Here is a 23,732-nt window from a genome sequence, read left to right as displayed (position 1 = left end):
TAGTCTGTTATGCTCATTACTGCCAGTTAAGACAGTCTGGCAAAGAATTTTCTGCCCACCATCATCTAAGGCTGGCACATAATAATGAAGAGTAACGATGATGCTCTAGTAATATAAATTAACACCTTCCCTCTGAGGAAGGCAACAAAAAGCTCACTGAGATATTATCTCATTCCATCTTCACAATATCTCTATGAAATATGTAGAAATAGATTTTCTCTCATTTTAAAGTGGAGATTCATAATTTTGCCAGTTTTAACACTATCATATATTCTTAGCTCAATGTTCTGTCTGGGCGCCTTTTTTATTGTGATTCCAGAGGTAACAAACTGTTACAGGTAAACAAATGAAAAATACACTTAGTAATAAACGGTAAAACATATTGTTAACCCATCTCAGGCTCAGTGACTCACTATTCCTGTGACAATGAAAATCTGCTTTTTATTCTACACAATTTCCCATCTGAAAGTAAAGTATAATCAGAGGCAATATAGAGGGGTAAAGTTTTCCTCTTTGGAATCAGAAAGACCCGGGCTGGAATCTCAGCTCTACTATTAAATTGCTATGTAATTCTAGGCTTTCAAGTCTCACTTTCTTCATCTGTAAAATGGAGTTAAAACAGTACCCGCCTTATAGGATTTTTGTCAGTAGTAAACAGAACAAATATGTGCCTGGCACAGTGTAAGTATAAAACTATTCATTATCATGGGACTTCCCTGGTGGTGCAGTGGTTAAGAGTCTGCCTGCGGACAGGGGTTCGAGCCCTGGTCCAGGAAGATCCTACATTCCTCGGAGCAACTAAGCCCGTGTGCCACAACTACTGAGCCTGTGCTCTAGAGCCCACAAGCCACAATTACTGAGCCTGTGCACCACAACTACTGAGCCTGTGCACCAAAACTACTGAAGCCCACGTGCCTAGAGCCCATGCTCTGCAACAAGAGAAGCCACTGCAAAGAGAAGTCCACGCACTGCAACGAAGAGTATCCCCCACTCGCCTCAACTAGAGAAAGCCTGTGTGCAGCAACGAAGACCCAACGCAGCCAAAAATAAATAAATAAATTTAATAAAAAATAAAACTATTCATTATATTATCATCATTATTACTGATAATGTCAACTATTTATAGATGGCAAGAACACAGACTAGCCACACAAAGTTGACCAGACCAACTGAAAATTTCACTTTAATTTTGTCATTAAGTGTTTGCATGACTGTTTTTGGTTTGAGTCAAAATTCTGGGCTCTTGTTTAATATCCAAATAGGTATAGCCTTAAGAGGAAAATCCTCATTTGTCAATAGTAAACATGCTTCTCTCTTAAGGAAAAAAGCAACAACAACGAAAATTCATGAATAGATAACACAGCATATGCAGTTAGTTAAAAAATAAGTTAAAAATAATGAAGTGCTCAGCTCACATGAATAGTTCTTTGTATTCTTTTTCCCTTAAAAATGTAAGTTGATCTAGTTCTTTGAAAGCCTTTTTATAAATTCAAAGTTAATGATAGGGATATTTTGAGTGTCTTCTCCTAGTACTCTGTCCTTTTTCTTTCTAGGAGTCTGCATGTGTATTTGTTATTTTCATTAATTCATTCATTTAAAAATCTCCTAGTCCTATACCTGAATCTGTCTACAGACCATCCACGCCTCTGGAAGAATGGCTAAGATTTGTTTCTTAGATTAATTTGAGATGATGAAATCCAATGTATCGCCTTTACGAAACTACACTCTAATGTTGTGAATATTAATGACCTCTTGGTATACAAACTTTGCTACGCTTCCAAGTTCTTAAATAGATTTTCATGGAGCCCAAGATGCTGTGCCAAGATATGCTGGAAGCTGACAAGATTCTAAGGACAGGGTAAGGAGGCAGCCAAGGGGTTCTTTTAACCCGAGCTTTTCCATTTTTTTCAAATGTATATCTCAGGATTATGTAGAATGCATTTGAATAAAGGGTTTAAGGATCAGAAAGTTGATAACCATTAGCCTAGATTAAGAAAGTGAATCTTTAGAAATCAAATACATTTCTGCCCCATTTTATTCACGTTCTCTTGTCTGTGCTTATTCTTATTTATGCTTAGAAGTAATTATATTTCCCTTCTGTTCGCTTATCTAAATTTACATTCAATACTGTTAGCTTTGATATTATTTTGAGCATTTTCTAAGTAGCCTTCAAAATTGTAATTGGCATGTAAATGTCATCTCTGTCAAATATACGCACATAAGATGTAAGATATGACATTCCAGAGTCCTGCTATTAAGCACAAATGATAAGATATTAAATATGTGTTTACCATAATGATTGAGTTGAGTTCTGTGTTCTCAGATAGCCACTACTTGTTGTTTACCTATTTAGAGTGATTATATAGTTTACACAATGCTTTCAGGAGAGCGCTGAGGTTTAAAAGAATGAATTCTTTGTGCTTTGGGTTAAACAATGAAGTAAAATAAAAAGATCCATCAGGCCTAGTCATAGTATTATTACAGGCAAATAGAAACAGTGGCCGATTGGTATAGATCACAATAATAATAATCAGTGGCAAATAAAGAACCAGGTTCTCACTGTGACTTTCCCCTTACAGTTGTGTATTTCTTAAAAGTACAGATTGATGTAAATTGCTACTTGTAAAAAAAAAAAAAAAAATTGCTACTTGTCATTGACAAGAATTGTTGGTTCCAAAATAAACCCAGATTGTTGTTTCAAGAATGCAGTTCCTAATATTTTCTATTATATCTATTAAAAAAAGCAAGGAATTTTTGGTAGTGTGTGAAGGTCTCTGTATTTTTATTGGCTACTTACAAAAGTTTCAAAAAAAGATCCTTAATCTTTAAAAAATGACCCTATCAATTCATACATTTAGCATAATTTACCAACATTTCCAAACTCAGCATGGAAAAGCCATCAACATGGCACTAGGTCATGGGTCCCGAATGAAGCCGTCAGCAAGGATTAATAAACTGTGACAGCTGCCCAAAAGCTTTCATTCTTTTTATTTAAACGTCAGATTGCAAGCTGAAATTCAGTGTAATCTTTTTTGAAACTAGCCCAACTAACATGGAAGAAGTCAGAACTGAGAACAGATGACAGTGTCGTTATTGTTGTAAATTCAGGCCATAGCAATAAATTTTAGAATCCACATATATAGCAATTCCTAAAGAATTTCAGGAATAGCCTAAAATATTCTTATCTATTTGAACAATTCTTAATAATTATAGTTTTTGAAAACTAGGCTGATGAAACTGAAAATTATTTAGCAACAATTACTATGCTCAATAAATTAACTATTCTTCTACTACTAGATCTTTCTCTCACATTGCAATTTAAAAGTGACTCATTAGACCATAGTTATAAAATCTATTTTAGGATCACATAATTTTCTTGGATACTGTCGGAAAAAAAAACAAACATATGACTAAACAGACTCTATTAAATAAGATTGTTGTTGAACATTTTTGTGCAAATATAACTCAAACGTATACATATAGGAAGGTGAAACTGACCCAGAAAATGCTCACTATACTTTCCTAAACAATGCATATTTGCAGATATCAAGATAACTCATTAGGCTAGGAATTTATTATTTTCTCAAGCACATTTTAATTAGTATGCATTATTTCCTAGTGGTTGAATATCAACATCAGAAATTTATCAGTTTAGTCTACATGTTAAATAGCTAATGAATCATTTGAGCTTACCCCCTTTTCAATATTCCCAGTTTGACAGAGTGTCCCCTCAGCTGCGGGAATACTGTTGGTGACACAGCGGTTGCTTTTGCTGAGACACCAGAGCTCTCTACACACTTCCTAGGAAAGAAGGCAAAAGCAAGTTGATCAGAAGTAGAGACTAAAATAATGTCCACTCTTCTATAAAAATACCCATAGTATATAAGCAATACTAAGCATTACTTGTCTCTTGCTGGTGTTGAAGCATCACAGATGAGGATTTTGGAGGTGGTCCTTCTGGAAGGTAGGTTACTCATTTCACAAAATCATTTTAATATTTGTTTTTATAATTCTTATTTCAGTGGATACAGTATATCTTAGTTTTTAATACTGATTAGAATCTTTTTAAAATAATGTGCAGAAATTTCATTAATAGAGAAGAGTAGTGAGAAAGAATGAATATGTAGAAAGGAAATATATGTTTATTACTCCCCAAAACATACAATAGCACAAACTTTCCAATTACTAATAGAGTGGCCAAGTAGGTGATTTCCTAGTCCTACTGAAATATTCAAATAAAGTGTATTTTTTAAAAAGAGAGAAAGAGAGAGACTACGGGAATGGATAGGAAATGATTTATAAAATTCATAAATGCCTAAAGAACAATCTAGCAATGTTATTTGCAGTTCATCAATGTAGCCCACTTTCATGAAAGGGAAATTTGGTTTTGAACAAATGCTGCTATTTATGTGCCATTTCCATAACTGATATATTTCAGATGTTATTTGGCGCTGTCTTGTCTTCTTTATTATGATTTCTCATTATCCTACCTCAGCATGGGAGAATTACACTTATTGTAATGTTGGCAATATAAAATACCTCATTTTGTTCACACTTATATTAATCTACCAGATTTTAAAATAAGCTGTCCAACATATCCCAAAGTAAAGTCTTTGAACAGCCAAAACACAGATTGCTTTGAAGAAAATACTCAAAATTTTCAGTTTATTGTTATATATGATCATAGACTAGCATCATTACTGATATTAAAGGTTTTTAATTTAAACTGGAACCATTAAGTAAAAAATATATATTTGCAATAAAAATATATTAATCTTTGTGTGTGTGTGTGTGTGTGTGTGTGTGTGGTACGCGGGCCTCTCACTGCTGTGGCCTCTCCCATTGCAGAGCACAGGCTCTGGATGCACAGGCTCAGCGGCCATGGCTCACGGGCCCAGCTGCTCTACGGCATGTGGGATCTTTCCAGACTGGAGCACGAACCCGTGTCCCCTGCATCGGCAGGCAGACTCTCAACCACTGCACCACCAGGGGAGCCCAAAATATATTAATCTTGAAAGTAAAGACACATTTATATATAACATTCAGTTCTATTGTTATTATTCCCCAACAGCTCTTTTATTCTCAAAACATAATTGTAAGAACTTATACCACATATCACAAGAAAAAAGTCTGTAACTGTGTATCATGATAGATATTAACTAGATTTATTGTTGTGACCATTTTGCAATATATACAAATATTGAATCATTATGTTGTACAACTGAAACTAACATTGTTATTTGTCAATTATATCTTAATTAAAAAATTTTAAAAATAATTTATGTCACATAAACACAATTCAGAAATACAGCGGTAACATTGAATTCACTGGTTAACCATTACTACAAATGGAGATGCTTCACAGAGTAGAGCAAAAAGAAAGAATCTTTTTGGGCCCCTCTTTAGGGTGTTCCACTCCACCAGGCAGAGAAAGAGACATAAAATTTATATTAGACTTTTAAAATACTTTTCAAAATTTATATATTATATCTAATTTATTCATCTACTTTAAATTCCATGTGGAGAATTACTGAGCTAGAAGAAAGTTAAAACATCAGAAAAGAAAAACATGTGCTGTGGATCATAATATAAAGATAAAACTTTCCTGTTCTTACAATCCAAGATATTACAAATTCTACTTTCTTTCAATGCTTCAGTTTCTGTTTAAAGAGAATGTTATTTATACTACTTTATTCTTCCTTTTCTATAGGAGATGGTTTCTTACTATATGTTCCTAAATATATTCTCTTAGTTTATTTTAAAAGCAGTAGGATTACCATTTTAAGCTCTTAAAGTATTATCCCATGTATCAAAAATATTCATATTCAAAGAGAAATATGTTCAGAAAAACAGAGACGCATTGCTACGATAATGTATTAGGAAATTGCTAACAAAATTATCCATAATCCTGGACCATCCTCTTGTTACTTTATGATTACTTTAGACAGAAGTAAAAGAAGCCTAAAGTTTCTTTGGACAGAACTATGCAATGAAAATTCTATCACTGAAAAGGACAGTATTCATAGAACCCATTAGGAAAACATACTATTTAGTCAAGTTATAGAAACTCTATTTTCCAAAAATGCCTTGAAAATCTCTACCCAAAATGGCAAGTGCTCAAGATACTCTTTCCAAAACTTTAATCTCAAGATTCACAATACAGTCCTCTGATAAAGCCCTCTTATCCTTTAGGGAATGACACATTTTGAAAGTTTGATTCTTGCTTTTAAAAGATTTTATTATGTTAGTGGGCTCTCGGGGATTTGAATTCTGCTAGGGCATTAACTTCTCTCAGATTGTTGTTTAAAGTACGGGACTAGAAATCTAAGGATGGGAAACACTCTCAAGATGTTAAGCTAGTCTTGGAGAAGACTGAAGAGTTTTCAAATAGATCTCTCATCTAGAATATTAACTTGGTTAAGAAAGATTTTGATACCCCAATTAAGAATCCCAAGATAAAAAATATTCTCTTGGAAGACAAAAAACAAGAAAATTTTATTTCTTACTGAGAAAGCAAGAGGTACACTTCCTGAAAGAATCTGAGAACAAGTTCATACTTTCAGAAATACCCTTCTTTCTCTAAACTGCTAGATCCTAGACCATGGTTGATCAAACCATCATGCTGTACACCATAAACTTATACAGTGATCTGTGTCAATTATTTCTCAATAAAAGGGCAAAAAAGGTTTAGAAAAGCTGGGGGCTATGCAGATTTCAGTTCAATGTACAGAAAATCTTCCAAAAGTCAGACCTGAACAATCATAAAATAAAACTGAAATTTCCCATCACTGGAGATACTCCAGCATACACTAAATAACCTCTTAGCAGCAATGTTGTAGGCAGGAAAAAAAGAAAGAAACTAACATTTTTTCAGGGTATACTGTTAACTACTGTGCTAGGCATCTTTGTATCTCATTTAATCATCATGACAATCTTCTTATCTTAGAAAGCATGAGAAACAGGTTCAGAAAGACTTAGCAATTTGCTTCAATCGTAACTAAATCTGGATTTGAATCAGCTATCTGATATCAATGCCCAAAATATCTCCATAATTAAGCTAATTTTCAGTTTCTTTTAAATGTATCAAAATTGAATAAAGTCATTGGCCAATTAAGGCTGATTAGTAAAGGTTTACTTCTATTTTAATATAATACAAAAACTCACTAAATGTTCGTAATATCCTCCTACCCTTTACCCGTATTTTAAAGGACAATATCTCAAATTAAGACTATTATGTACTAATTCATAATATACCCATTCAATATATGAGCTTAGGCACCAACTTATACATTATTATTATTGGAACTTCTAAATGTAACATCACCACTTAAGGATACTGTTAACATACTCCTCAAAAGCGTTCCATGGTCTTCCAAAAGACAAGACATTTAAAACATTCCTACTTCTTTAAAATTTTAATATCAACTCCCAGATTTCTATTCTATTTGATTTTTCAAATGAATGACACGGTTTGCAAACATTAATAACAATGAAAATATTAGCAAGTATAAATCATAATTAAAAATATAGAGAGAGGGCTTTAAAGTAATTACCTAATGAAGAATAATTTACCTGATATTCAGAAAATAACTTTGTAAAGAACTGAATTCGGGTTCCTTTAATCAGAATAGAATAGTTGATTATTTTACAGTCAAAGACCCTTTCAGTACAATAAAAGAAATTAGGATTATCTTTTCTAATGTTTCCATTCTTTTCAAGTAACTATAGCTATTAAATGATGCTAAAAAATGGGAAGAAAAGCCCTTTGATTTACCTGGGAAAATTAAAATTTGCAGTTTACATAAGAGGGAAAGGGATATCATAAAAGCGCAAAACCATTTCACAACTATTGTATCATTAAGAAAGTAAAACAGTATATGAAGAGAAAATGGCATTTTTATTGCTAGATGGTTTTTGTTTTTTAATTTTTTAAACAACTGTAAAGATCAATAAAGATATACACACAAATTTTCTGCCCTTGGGAAACCCTAAAGCCTAGGCCATCTTGGGTCCTTGCTTCCGGATATGAAATGTTCTCTGTCCTCATTATCCTATCGGTAATATCTCTCCACAGCTGTTTGGAATAAAGGATCATGATGGCCCGGGGGAGAGCAGAGCACTGAAGAAGTCAAGAAGGAGCATCAGTGATTAGAAAGGTTACTTATCATTGTATCACACAAAGGAAAACTGAAAACCAACATATGGTGACCCTGTGGCCTGGCTCCAGGTATTTATTTGGTAGGCATTTGAAGAAAGAGAATCATGCACCCTTACTTCAGTTTTAAATAGGTTAATCCTGTTATGTGGGTAATTTAAGTGCAAGAGATCCTTAAAAAAGCAAAAAAAAAAGATTATATCTATATATGTTTTTTGTCATATATGTATTTTATATATACATTAAATACACACACACATATATACATATATAAACAAAAAATGAATCTAGAAATGTAGATTAAACAATTATCAATTTAAAAGGGTTAAAAATTATTAACTTATTTTAAAAAAGTACTTTTAAGAAGCAAATCCAGAGTAAAAACTACTGATCTCTAAGAATACAAATGATTATGAACCTATGATTTTGGCTTGAAATTCAAGGAAAAATAAAAATTACGTCAACTTCTTGTCAAGTATATGCCTGATATATGTTTGGACTCCAAAAGAATATTGAGGTGTTAAAACAATTCCATACCTTTTACTCCCTAAGCCTATATCAAACCATATTGTAGAATATTTATACCACCTTAAAATCCTCAAGGAAAGTGATTCTACAATCTCCCTCAGTACAAAATTTCAATATTTAATAACTTGAAATTCTTCCTACTACCTAATCTACAACCTCCAGCTGTAAAAATTAAGGCAACTGTGTTTTTTTATGCTCTTGGTGGGGAAGGAGAACAATTTGTTACCAGGAATCAAACTATAATAAATGTTCCAAAGCCTGAAAGTGATTTTGAAGCCAACATTTAGCTTTCTTTTTCACAGGCTATTCAAACTCAATTTCTTTAAACTTCCCTTATATGTACCTCTAAGTATTTCACTATCATCCTCTCCCAAGTTATCTGCATCTCTTAAAAATAAAATTCGGGGGCCTCCCTGGTGACGCAGTGGTTGAGAGTCCGCCTGCCGATGCAGGGGACACGGGTTCGTGCCCCGGTCTGGGAAGATCCCACATGCCGCGGAGCGGCTGGGCCCATCAGCCATGGCCGCTGAGCCTGTGCGTCTGGAGCCTGTGCTCCGCAACAGGAGAGGCCACAACAGTGAGAGCCCCGCATACCACACAAAAAACATAAATAAAATAAAATAAAATAAAATTCGGTAGCTAGCCAACAGTACCCTAAAAAGACTAATAAAGTATTTTTATTGGAATGATTCTCAATGAGAAAGCAAAAATTACTTGAATCTTAGCTAGTTGATAGTGATAAAATAATAAACAAAAGGGAGTAACCATGAAAATATTAAAAACTGAGTCTAAGAGACAAAAGAGGTCTGTGTTAAGTATACTCCACAGGGATAATACCCTGATTAGAGAACTCAAATATCTTATCTTTAGCAGGTTACCCTTACTCCAAAGAGCTATACTTCAGGCAGACACAGCTTGATGGCATGATTATTAAAGATATTAATTAACATGTTAAATAAAAATAATTTATACTATCCTGTATTTTAATTCTATGCTTACCAGACAACTTTTGATAATAAATTTGTCTACTAGGTAGACTTCCTTAGATAATAAAATTGTTCAGATTTCAGTACAGTTGACTGAATATAAACAGAGAGGCTACATTTCTTACTATAAATTAATAAATCCAATTTTATATATAAACATATATATTCCCTTGATCTTCCATGTCTAATATTAGATCCTAAAAATCTCTCATAACTTAAAGTATGGAACAAATATAGTACACTTAGCCATTTACAGATTATTCTATCATTAATCACTTAATTGAGGTATGTAGAAGAGAAACATTAAAAAGTTTAATGATCTGTAAGTAAAACAGAGCACTTGCCACAAACATATTTCCCCTGGAAAGATTCAAAATGAATGAGAAGTCTTAAAGCTTCCAAAGTAATGTCATATTTTCTTTTTGTATGTTCTGTTTCCACCACAATACACTGGGATTCTGAAATATTAAAGTCAAAATTATGGAGCCCACATACTTCTGTACATAAACACCTCCATTCATTTCATAAAATTATGGAGCAGCACCCTCTCATAAAATAAGAGTAAATCTGCAATTCCCTAGAAAAACAAGGGCATTGCTATAAGGGAGTATTATCAGTGGCAGAGTTGCTTTAGTACTCTGTGTAGGGTGTTTTTGGAGGGGAAGAGAAAAGGGAAGGGAAGAGGACATAGATCACTTTACAAAAGTCATCAATTTTCCAATATGGTTTTCCCAGATTACAAAATCATATTTGTTTCCTAAGATAATGTGTCTTTGAAATTCCGTGATTCTCTGCACATCAATAAGTTCTCTTGGTTTCATTCATTAAAAATCTTTCAGTAGTTTTCCATTGCTCTTAAAAACCTAGAATTCTTTTTTGTTTGTTTGTTTGTTTTTTGTTTGTTTTTCTTTTGCGGTATGCGGGCCTCTCACTGTTGTGGCCTCTCCCATTGCGGAGCACAGGCTCCGGATGCGCAGGCTCAGCGGCCACGGCTCACGGGCCTCGCCGTTCCATGGCATGTGGGATCCTCCCAGACCGGGGCACGAACCCATGTCCCCTGCATCGGCAGGCGCACTCTCAACCACTGCGCCACCAGGGAAGCCCAAAAACCTAGAATTCTTAGCATGGCCTATAAGTCTGATTTGGATCCTACTCTTTTCTTGCCTCATGTATATGATGCTTGCTTTGAGAGCTTCGGCCTCACTGGCCTTCTCTCAGCTCTTCAAATACACAGCCTCATAGTCTTCACAAAGGTCCTCTCTCCTCTCTCTCTCTCTCTCTCTCTTTTTTTAACATCTTTATTGGAGTATAATTGCTTTACAATGTTGTGTTAGTTTCTGCTGTATAACAAAGTGAATCAGCTGTATGTATACATATATCCCCATATCACCTCCCTCTTGCGTCTCCCTCCCCCACTCCCTATCCCACCCCACTAGGTGGTCACGGAGCTGATCTCCCTGTGCTATGCGGCTTCTTCCCACTAGCTATTTTACATTTGGTAGTGTATATATGTCAGTGCTACTCTCTCACTTCGTCCCAGCTTACCCTTCCCCCTCACTCTGTCCTCAAGTCCATTCTCTACGTCTGTGTCTTTAGTCCTGTCCTACCCCTAGGTTCATCAGAACCTTTTTTTTTAATTCCATTTATATGTGTTAGCATACAGTATTTGTTTTTCTCTTTCTGACTTACTTCACTCTGTATGACAGACTCTAGGTCCATCCACCTCACTACAAATAACTCAATTTCGTTTCTTTTCACGACTGAGGAATATTTCATTGTATATATATGTGCCACATCTTCTTTATCCATTCATCTGTCAGTGGACACTTAGGTTGCTTCCATGTCCTGGCTATTGTAAATAGTGCTGCAATGAACATTGTGTACATGTCTCTTTTTGAATTATGGTTTTCTCAGAGTATATGCCCAGTAGTGGGATTGCTGGGTCATATGGTAGTTCTATTTTTAGTTTTTTGAGGAACCTCCATACTGTTCTCCATAGTGGCTGTATGAATTTACTCCTCTCTTTCTTTACCAGATAATTCTTCTCACTCATTTATTCACCAAATATTTTCTGAGCTCCTATTATGAGGCAGGCATTGTGCTACTCACTTTATAAATAGCCATGAATAAACAGGCAGGCAGTAAGCAAGATGAACAAGTAAAATACATAGTATGTTAGAAAGTAACAAATGGTAAGGATTAAAATAAAACAAGGAAAAATGACAAGAAGTGAGTGTGTTTGTGTACGTGTGTGCATGCATGCATGCACAATTTTAGATAAGGTTGTTAGGAAAGGCCTTACCTAGAAGATCACATTTAACTAATTAACAAGCAATCAAATAAGCAAAATGATTATGGATTGTAATAAGTGCTATGAAGGAAATAAAAAGCATAATTTCCTTTATGCTTTAACTGGGAGCATAAATGTAAGTAAATGGGAGAAGACTTTGCATATAGATGGATCAGACAGAAAATCTGTCTGAAGAGAAACTGCATGTGAGCTGAGAGTGAAGGAAGAGAATGAGTCAAAATGTGACCCTTAGAGTATCTTAACATGGTCCCCGAAGTACAGATGGCTCAGATTCTCCTAAAGCACTATTAGCATATCAGCTATATAGGATGGTATCATGGATGACATAGATATTCACAGAGGGAAGGGAAACATGCATAGAGTATCTGCCATGTGCCAGGTAAATGAAAAGCACTTTGCATGCTCGTCATACTCTTTAACTTTCTAAAGGTTTCAAGAACAAGTTAGCTGGTGTTCGCTGTAAAAAGTTGTTGCTGAGTAAAATCTGTTGGTGGTCAATGAACATTTAGGTTGCTACCATGTCTTAGCTATTGTGAATAATGTTGCAATAAATATGAGAATACACACTCAAAGATCCTGCCTTCAATTCCTCTGGATATACACCCAGGAGTAGGAAGCCTAGATAATATGGTAGTTCTAATTTTAATTTTTTGAGAAAGCTCCATATTGTTTTCCACAGTGGCTGCACAAATTTACATTCCCACCAACAGTGTATAAGAATTCTCTTTTCTCCACATTCTTGTGAACACCAGTTATCTTTTTTTTTATAATAACCATCCTAACAGGTGTAAGGTGATATCTCATTGCAGTTTTGATTTGCATTTTCCTGATGATTAGTGATGTTTAGCAACTTTTCATATACCTGTTTGTCATTTGTATATCTTTTTTTTGAGAAATGTCTATTCAGTTCCTTTGCCTATTTTTAAATTGGATTACTTGCTTTTTTGCTAAAACTGTAGGAGTTCCTTATACATTTTGGACATTAACCTGTTAGCAGGTATATGGTTCGCAAATAATTTCTCCAAATTCCATAAACTGCTTCTTCATTTTGTTGACTGCCTTTGCTGTGCAGAGCGTTTTATTTTGATGTAGTACCACGTGTCTATATCTACTTTTGTTGCCTGTACTTTTCATATCAAGAAATCACTGCCAATACCAAAATCAAGAAGATTTTCCCCTATATTTTCTTCTAGTAGTTTTATAGTTTCAGGTTTTACATTTATCTTTAATCCACTTTGAGTTAATTTTTGCATCTGTTGTAAGATAAGCATCTAGTTTTATTCTTCTGAATGTGGTTGTCCAGTTTTTCCAAAGCCATTTATTGAAGTGACTATCCTTTTTCCATTGTGTATTCTTGGCACCCTGATTGAAAATCAGTTGATTGTATATGCATAGGTTCATTTTTGGGTCTCTATTCTGTTCCACTGGTAAATTGCCAAATGTATATTAATGAACCTACTCACAAAGAATTCAGGCAAGATTGTTCATAACTACAGATGTAGTCATTGATAATCCTCACAATGACCACATGACGGAGATGGAAAGCTGACCACTGCTGCAGTTCTGGGTTGTTCTGCAGATCATTGTTTAAAATCTTCCCGGACATCATTAGAGACCTGCTAGTTGAAAGAGGGATCATTTCATGATGCTTCAACATCAAATGTATCTCCTCACTAAAAGGCTACAGTGCTTTTCTAAACCTCCAGTGCTTGTGTTTAGCATTCATCTCAGGATACTACACTCAGATAGCCATCTAAATCAGGGCTGGTTTGTTTTTCCCTCCAGCTTCCATCTGAAGCATGACTTGTTTACCTGTCTGGATTCTCACCTTCAAAGCCACTATTATTTTCTAAAGTAGCATTTAGAATCATTTAAAATCTTAGGGATAATCCAGATAAAACACGTGTTTTGGGTGTGTGTGTGTGTGTGCTGTCAACTGTGTAAACCCAATTTTTCAGGCACAAGCTTAAGAGGTGTAAGTGGTTGTAAAGAATCTGTTACAACCCAAGAAACTTTGTTAGTAATATATAGCACTAAACGTAGATTAACATTTTCACTTGCTAACAAAGAAATGAGAGACCATAGATGAGAATAATCTAACAGAAAATCTGTAATCACATTTGATCATGATATTCAACCTACTAAGCTGCAAGTATATACAAAGACTGTGATTAAAGTCTGACTGACTTTTTCTGAGGGAAAAAGCAACCCAAGGGAAAAAAGAAACTAAAACCATACAGAAACAAGAAACAAGTACAGACTCTTCACAGAGAGACAAGAAATGCCAAAGTTTTACTCAAGGCTCTAGATCTTTAGATAGTTGCACACAATCTTTGAATCTAGTGCACAAAATGTGCTGCCAAAGCCTACCAGGAATAATAATATACTTGTCACTCAAGGGATATTTTAAAAAATCACTTTCTTTTGTACTGTACCCAAGAAGAATAATTTGTACAGTACAACGCATATATTGTTTAGTCTTAACTACCTTAAAACTTAATTCCTTTTATTGTTATTATTTTTAAAAAGGGATTTTAAATACACTATTTGCGTAAAAGTTGGAACTAAGCCTTAAACTTGCTTTTAAAATATTTTTTGAATTTTTTTGACAAACTCTTCATTTAAAAATCCTATTCTTTCACTCAACATGCTTTTATTGTGTATTTACTATGAACATCTTCCTCTATTAGACACTGAAATCTTTCTCTATGAAACTTAAAAAATAATTTTTTTCTACATTTTTTGAGATAGACACTGAGACTTTTTTAGGCAGACAAGAAGAGTCAATCATTATACCTCCATTTTTTTCCATAGCAATTTTCCTTGTTTCTCTATTTGGGTTAATGTCATCTTGTCCGCACTCAGTTATCGTGTTAGAATGTGGGCAGTGGATAAAGCAACTTGAAATGACTCAATACTAAAAGTATAAGTTAAAATAAAGGCTCCTAGCCAAAGTAAAAATGCCCTTAACCCAATTATTAGAGTACCAGAAAAGGTGGGGAGTCAGGGAGGTTTCAAAATCATAATATTTCAAAGACAAACAAAAGTTGGTATTATAAACTCAGAACTTAAAAAAGGAGTATGTTAGAAAATTTTAAAATTTTGCCCAGAACCCTCACAAGACATTTGAAACTTGTCTAATTAAGGATTACTGAAACATTTAGAAATAGATATTTTACAAATTATATCAGAAAAAGAGCAGTGTTAAAGGCCATATTTGTGTTAATACTGTTACCAGAGGTAAACTACATTCATTAAAATTCCATCTTAACAATTGTGTCATGAAAAACACATATAAATGACTAAACATAAGGATTAAGACTTCTTACCCCATATTTACATTGGCGGGATGTTGCTCCATACTGGAAACGGCACTGTTCATCAGCATCATACACCTGACCTGGGGCCACAGCTGGATAAAGAAAGTCACGCTTGGGAGGCTCATTATCAAGGCAAGTACCACGGCCTGAACTGTTCAACATAAAGGATCAAAGGAAATTAGGTACACTGTGGACTATTTCAATCACAGTTATGAAACCATGTGTTGAGCTCTTTGTTTTAATAATTGATGCATGAAAAACAATATATTCTACAAATAAATAATCATATGGAAAAATAGAATATCTTTACTAAAACTTGAATAAGAGCTCCAATAGTTTTTTCCAGCACCAAGACACAATATAAGCACCTCACAAAACAATTTAAAAATGTCATGTTGGCCTCAAACACTGATTTAAACTAATTTCTGAAGGAATCAAAACAATTTCATACTGCTCTAAGCTTCTTGTTTGTTTTCAGTGGAAATATAACCACATCTGGTAGTAGAATCAAAAACATAAAATGTGGAAAAAAAATTGTGGTTGTGATCCTTAAAGACCTAATCTATATACTTCCACCTTGGGCAGAACAAGAGATGCTGTGGTAAGACATGTCCAAAGCTTCTTGAAATATTTCAATAACAAATGGGCTGAATGACAGATGAGGCCAAGATCCAAAGTTGTCCTCTCAAGTATATTAGAAGTGTTTAGTCTCTCAAAAATTTCATATTTCATCTAGGATCATCAGAGTTGGAAAAGAGAATGTTCTCCTCTCTCTATAATTTCTGCTTTTCAAAGTATGCTTGCACTCAAACATAATATTTTAATTCAGTGGAACAAATAACATAAAGATCGCCAAAAGTCAGAGAGAATATCTTAGTTTAAACAGCTTTATACTTTGCTAAATATAATTGTTCATTTTTATTTAGTCAGTGTGCATAAAATAGGACAGATGCTTTTTTACTTTCATTTCACATGTGAGTAAGTTAGAATTTTTAAAGAATTCCTATGCCAACATTTAAAAATTTTTTCCAACATTCCTGTCAATTGTGCCAGCACTTGTGTTTTTTTTCCCAAATCTTTTCCATCCACTTTGCCAAAGGAAAATAATTTCACAAGTAGAAGTTCCTCAACTATTATTTAGGACAGTACAAATTTTCATTTATAGGTAAGTAAGAAAGAACCATGCATAATAATGTTTCATATTCACTTAAAATTTTATCATATTCTTAAAATGTGAAAGCAAATTTGTTAAATAAAAATGTATATTTGCACAGTAGCAAATAAATACCTTTAAAAAACTGAACCATACTATGCATAAGGTGATAGATTCAAAGACCCAAAGGATAGAAAATTATCTTATGCCGTTTTTCTTTCATTTATGCCCCTCTTGATTAATTTTTTAAACAATAGAAATATTTAAATGGAATATTAAATGTGGTACTGAATAGATGGATGTTATTATTGGCTATTATAATCATTTCATTTGTCACTGCTCTAGGTGTCTAACTAATAGAGAACAACTTTTTTTTTTTTGAGAACAACTTTTTTTCACCCAACTATCCAGATTTCATGACAGAATGCTTTTTATTTTGTTTTTTGTACTTTTAGAAATTGTCATGTATCTCAGCAAGAAAAACTATTTCTAAGTGAATTTTAAAAATAGTAAGTTCTTTTTATTTCATTATGTAAAATATATGGGTATGCAAATTTTAGGCAAATGTAATTCTACTAGTAAATTCAAAATTTTTATTAAGGTTAGTGATAAAGTGGTCAATGTGAAAAAGTATAATGGAAGAAGAATTTATGAGATAATTGTATTAGTAGTTTAATTTCCTAATTTTCCTCCTAAAATATTAGTTTCATCTCTATCTACAACAAAACTATAAAAGTCTATCTGAAAGGAGCTAAATATGTAATAAAAATAAAATATCAAGCTAAGTTCTATATAAATCAATGGGAAAATTTTAAGCACTGAAGTACTTAAGTACAGGATCCTACAGATAAAAATATTTGCCAGTAGCATAACAAAGAAAGTATAAGATATATACACCTAAGTGGCACCAACTCAAAATCCATTAAAAATTATTGTACATAATTACTTCTATTACTACAGAAAATTAACCTAAAAACTTAGAGGAAGAAGTATGTGGACCCTCAAAAAGAGTTTAAGATTGGGATAACCTGAGGATCCTGAGGAAAAAATAACCTGAGGAAAAAATTCTTTCCTGATAGCAAACTGAGAATTGGCTTAACCCAGGAGGAAGCAAGAATAATTGCTTCATTTAAAGTTCTTGTTCCCAGGTACTAATGGTCTTCAAATCACAGTTCACGTTCTGTAAAAAATACCAAATCAGATGACCATTGCAGGAGCCTCCAGACGACGAAGTAATGGCATGCACTGTGGTCACCTGTGGGAAAATTCTTCTGAGAAAGTCTATCCCAAAAGTGATTTGTGTTTCAATTCTTTGGAAGTAACTATTGCTTTGTATTAATGTGGTCTAGTTAAATATCTAGACATCTCGTTCTCTCTTCCAGTATATTTTTGCAGAAGAACAAAACACCGTATGAAATACAATAAGTGAAAAATTATATAGATCTTTAAATAATGAACATGTATTTAGGAATATGGCATCAACAAAGACCTTTTAAAATGGGTTTGGCTATATTTGTACAAAATATCAATGCTTGCAAGTCAAGCGTCTTACCTACTAGTATTGGCTCCAGGATAGCAAGTGTGGGATACGTGCAAGGTTGATTTAAACTGTTTGTACATTTTGGGTAGAAAATGTACTACATATTTTCCTTCTAGTAACCATAAACATTACATACAGTAAAACCTTGATTAAAGTATTTGGGGGGTGAGATAGTTTTCATACTTTAATTCTTAACTGAGGGTGAAGCTACGAAAGTATTTTTTTTTTGCATAATGTTACTAAAACTTGTCTGCCACTTTCCTGCTACTTTCAAGTAAGTTAAATCTCTAGACCACAATTATTAATTAACTCCTGGACGATAATAATTCTGGATATGTTCATGCCTCTGTACCATCAATTACTATTATGAAATATCACAGATACAGGTATGGAAGGTAGAGGACATGAATCTGAGAGATGTATATATAACCCTAGGAGTGCTTTTCTTTGTTTATTTTCCTTAGAAAATTTCCCAGTTTTCAACCCCAATCATACTCCTCTTTGTTTCCCCAAGAATTAACAAATATTCTGATTTTTAAAATAATAATTTCTTTGGTTTTCTCAGTAATTATTTATCTCCCAATTATTCATCTGCCTGCTCTTGGATTCTATATAAAAGGAGTCATACTGTAGGTTTTCTTTTGTGACTTTATTCTTTTGCTCAATATTATGAATGTGAGACACATCCATGTTGATGTGTGTAACTGTAAGCTGATCATTTATATTGTTCTTTGATATTCCATTTAAGACTATGCCACAGTTATTTATCCATTCTTCTATTAATAAACATTTAAGTTATTTCTAATTTCTGGAAATTGCAAATTATGCTGATATAAACATTTTTGTATAGTCTTCTGGTACCAATGCTTTTCTTAAAAATATTAGATATGAGTTATTTTCTTATATTTTGTAATTGTCTCCTTTTAACAAAAAGAAGTTCTGAGTAATTTTTATTTAATCTAGGGTTCTAGTTAATCAATATACAATTCTTATGATACTGAGCCTAGGGTTATTTATGATACTATTTTCAAATTAATAGTGGTAATATTATATATAAATCATCTTGAATTTTCTCATAAAATGCCACTTTTAAGTATAGCTGGTTTGTGCCCTGGTGTCATATGTGAATGTTTTCACTTAGAAAACATAAACCTCACTCATTAATAAATGAAATGAAGAACACTGTAGTTTCCATATATGAGATGTTATTACAACTTACTGTTGTTAAGCATAGATATACTTGTCCTGATCAAAACTGTATACATAAAAAGTGGAACTATGATTAATTCCCTAGCAGCATATATTTCACAACTAAAAGCCCAATCCTGATTAATATCTACAGCACTATAGGTAATTATTGAATTAATACACTCTACTTTTGTTTATGCTTCTAAGACAAGGCAAAAAAATGTCTATTAGTTTGAGAACATGCTTTTCCCTTGATTATGAAATTAGTAAATCAAAGTATGTTTACATTTCCAGAATCCTTGCAGTATGATAGCAAAGTCATGTTTTATGTATTCTACTTCTAATTAGAGAAGTCTTATTTACAGAGTTCACAAATTAGCCTTAAAAATAGGTACATGAGCCAGAGTTGAGTCTTCAATGAAAATTTACAGATCCTTATGTAAAATATGGTCTGTTGGCTTTGTTTCCAGAACACATGAAGACATACTCCTAATTGAAATTTTAGATTTATTTTTCACTTAAACAATTATACTATAAAGGACAGACCTTCAGTCTACAATACAGTGGGTCAATCTAAGGAATTAAATCTTTCTATATAACCCTGTACATATCTTAACAGTTTCTTAACAACAACAACAAAAAGTTAACAGATAATACCATCTCCTACTTTTTCCCACAAAATTGTGCTAATATACCTAAATTAAGCAAAAATGAATTAGGTTAACTCATCTATGGCAAGTCAAGTGTCTTACCTACTACATTCTCATAAACTGCTTTATCAATCTTCACAAAACTAACAATATTATTACCTTCTAAAATGAGTTACTCTAAGTCAGACCTTTCTTTCTTGCCCTCTATATGACTAGGATGCTTGAATACAACTGAACTTGAGGCTTCCAATATACAAACACTATACTAGTAACATTTACTAAGTTATGCTCTTTTTCTCCATATGTAATTATGACTTATCAAAGGTATTTATGGGTTAGAGTGAAGTCCCAAAATGTGTCAGATAAATGGAAGGAGAAATCTGTTTTGCTAAGCTGTTTTGGGGTTCCACATAAAAAAGAGGTCCCAACTAAAAAATCTGTTTTCTCTCAAATTATTGATAGCGACTTTCAAAGGTAATTGCTATAGAGGAATTGTAAGCACCTTGCTTGTCCTGTTCATCTTATATCATTTCTCTTGCAGCTCTACTTTTCTTCCTAGTTCATCTTCAACCATAATGTTGCTTCTCTTTTTTTTCAGCTTCCATCCTTTCTGTGAAAATGGCTAGTCTGTATTTAATTTGGAACTGTAGGAAATTTTGCTATGGATCTCTGACAGTTCAAACAATGTAACAGGCTTTAATTTAAATAGAGCAAGAGTTGATTCACAGAGGCCCCAGGATTTTTGAAGACTATATGAAATTACTCTCTACTACCACTGAGTGGTGGAAAATGTATGAAAAACTGGCCTAAATTACTTCTGGCTGCCTTCCACTGCCTGGTAAATTAGCCCACAGACATCAATGAGTGTGAGCCATAACACCAGGTTCATCTTCTCTAGTTTCTAAATAAATAAATAAATAAATAAATAAATAAGTCCCGCAGGCAGATAGGAAGGACACTACCTGCAAAGCCGTCGTCGAAAACATCAGAAGCTGGCATAACACGTCCATTTTAACGGTAATGGGTTCTCTATTATTTAATCAGGACGGCTTCTGGGCGATTCATGAACCACTTATTGAATCACCGAGTTTAAGAAATCTGAAAAAAAATATTGGGAGTTGGTAAACACCATCTCCTGATTGATCAATATCACCTAGTGTTTCAGAATGACACGAGAGACTTTTTACTCTATTGGCATTTAAAGGCCATGAAACTGTTTTCAGTTGAACATAGTGAATAGTGAATCTCTATAAATCATAGAAAGCTCATTGTTAAAATCCACCATCATCTTTGGCCTATACAGTCACTAAGTAGAGAAAAGTATGCATTCTGTTGGCTGGGCTGCAGTTCCTAAACAATTCATCTTTCAAGATTTCTTTTTCTTGAGAAGAGAAACTAAAATAAAATGTTATGACTCTTTTTGAGCCAACTATAAAACATATATGTAATCTCAATCCCTGATCAAAATATCACTGTATTTAAAATATCACACATAGCTGTTAAAGCAATTAAGTCCACTGCATTAATAAAGAGGAAAAAAGAAATTCAAGCAAGTTACTATTATGTCTTTGTGCTCCAGTGAACTGACCTTTTTAAAGGGCCTTGTGTTTAAAAAAACTTTATTGCTTGGTCAGATTACAATCAGAGTTGTTCAGTTTACTATTAAAGAGGGAAAAAAAAGCACCAACTTTCCCCAAAATCTCTACCCATTGTCTTTCACATCTATCTTTTACTAATGGCTTTAACTTTGTGAGCATTCCCATGAGGATGCACAACAGAAATATTTTTATAAAATACGGGATAATTAAACCCATTACAACCCTGTCAACACTAATCATGCTTACATATAGAAAATGCAAAGAGGCAATAAGGCTTACATAATGCTTTTTGGATTAATTCTTTCAATTAATTCAATTGAACACTTTATTGCAACTAGTAATAATTTTACATCTCTGACAAAACCAGTGGTGATTTCTTGACTGTATTTTATCAGCAATTTAGGGATTCCCTTTTGGAGTTTAATGGCCTTCACAGAGCTTTAACTAAGCAGGGTCTGGCAAGAGATCAAAACCGGTCCTTGAATTTAGTATACAGAGATTGTCCTAGCAAATGGGCTGTGCAATAGAAACAGGATAGAGGAGAGAGAAATGGTACTTGGAAAAAAAAAAAAAGCAAGCAGAGGAAAGCCTTCAAAAATGCACAGGAATACTGAGCATGCATACAGTTTGTCTTTCTGGTGGTAGACACTAAGATTCCATTATAAAAACATGAGCCAAGTCAAGGGAGAAATTCCAGACTGGCTTGATTTCTGGGGAGAGTAGATCTTCAACAGTGTTTAATATTTAGGTTATATGATCTCATTAAAAACATCTCAGAAAATGATACTGCTAGTGCTTTCTGTTAATAACTACCAAAAGATGTCAAACAAATTCTCTGTGGTCTATCTTTATAGCCCTTTACCCAGTTTTGGCACAAGGCAAGTACAGTGTTACAATTTATCTATTACTAACATTAAAAATTGTTAGGTTATAGTATGGTTATTCAGAAGAGCTACCTTCTAAAATAAATTTCTAATTCCTTCAATTTCATCATCACATTAATTAATTCAAAAGAGCCCATTTTAAACATTTATCTTTTGATCTTTGATTGAGTAAAGCTTTGTGCTAGGTAACTGAAAATCTCTTGTTTGGGGCTTTTAAAAATATGTAACTATAAGTTTTAAGAATATAATCTGGCTATTAGCAGAAATGAACCAAAATTTTAATGAATAATGTTGCCCTGAATTTCTAAAATTTTACACTATAATCATGTTAAGGTAAACTTTGAACAAAGACAATTTTTTTTGTTTTGTTTTGTTTTGTTGTTTTGTTTTGTATTTTTTTTTATTAGTCTCTGCTTTACAACAAAGTGAATCAGTCATACATATACATCTGTTCCCACATCCCCTCCCTCCTGCATCTCCCTCCCTCCCACCCTCCCCATCCCACCCCTCCAGGCGGCCACAAAGCACCGAGCCGATCCCCCCGTGCCACGCGGCCACCCCCCACCATCCATCCACCCCACGCCCAGCAGTGTATACACGCAAAGACAATCTTTAAAAAGAATTTTTGTTGCTTGCCTGTACTTTATGTATGACTCACTTTTTCACAAAGTATTTAATCTCTCATCCTCAGAAAAAAATGGCACAAAATAGTTGAAGGTAATGATAGAGCAATAGTGCTTAAAACCTCAATATTATTTAAAATAATACTATACAACTTAATGAATGTCTATTAAGTGTTTTATATACATTACAGTGTTATACATAATTATTTACATGACAACCTGATGATGTGTGTATTACTACCTAAACTCACTCAACAAATGAGGTCACTGAATATTAGGAAGGTTAAGTAATATGTCCAAGGTCACACTGTTAGGAAGTGAGACCTAAGTCTATCAGTTTCCAAAGTCTAATCCTGGAGCCCGATGCAGATGACATGTGGAAAAACATCTGCTTTCCTAAACATAGTTATACCTGAGCTAATTTATATTCTTCATACTTAAATAACCAGACTCTTGGAATGTATGTTAAAGGACCAGCAAAAAAGTTCTCAAACTGTAGAAAAGATGAGTCACTATAATAAATTTTCAAAGACCAATTTTCATTTTCTCATTTTCATTTCCTGGGCGTTGGGTTTTTGTTGTTGTTGTTTGTTACTATTAGATACATTGGCATTCCTATAGAACTTAGAGAACTTAGTTTTTTTACCAACAAAGTGAAATATGTAATCACTGAATTAAAGCTTGGCTTATACGCTATTAAATTATATAAATCTAAATTCTTTCTGATATTGCTTCCCATTTATTTAACATTTCTAACACTCACAGCATCAACCCCTTTTACAGCCTCACTTCAGTT

The 23,732-nt window shown here is 33.6% G+C and overlaps 1 protein-coding gene across 12 annotated transcripts in view; it reads right to left on the bottom strand.

Annotated features, from left to right (window-relative positions):
• Positions 1-23,732, bottom strand: part of ADAMTS6 (ADAM metallopeptidase with thrombospondin type 1 motif 6) — a 290,570-nt gene that overhangs the window by 96,924 nt on the left and 169,914 nt on the right. For 11 of the 12 annotated variants that reach the window (XR_014294256.1, XR_014294257.1, XM_082623510.1 and 8 more), the window contains 2 exons: positions 15,310-15,451; positions 3,694-3,801 (listed from right to left, as the gene is read on the bottom strand). Coding sequence is in view for 10 of the 12 variants with exons in the window: in XM_082623510.1 (XP_082479636.1) it covers positions 3,694-3,801; positions 15,310-15,451 (250 nt within the window). In the remaining 2 variants the exon portion in view is untranslated. The remainder of the gene's footprint in view (positions 1-3,693; positions 3,802-15,309; positions 15,452-23,732) is intronic. The other variant, XM_082623512.1, reaches the window with a different exon arrangement.

This window comes from Mesoplodon mirus (genome assembly GCF_964341445.2).
Source record: "Mesoplodon mirus genome assembly, chromosome: 5".
In the NCBI taxonomy this organism is placed as follows: domain Eukaryota; kingdom Metazoa; phylum Chordata; class Mammalia; order Artiodactyla; family Ziphiidae; genus Mesoplodon; species Mesoplodon mirus.
This window is presented reverse-complemented; position numbering and strand designations above follow the sequence as displayed.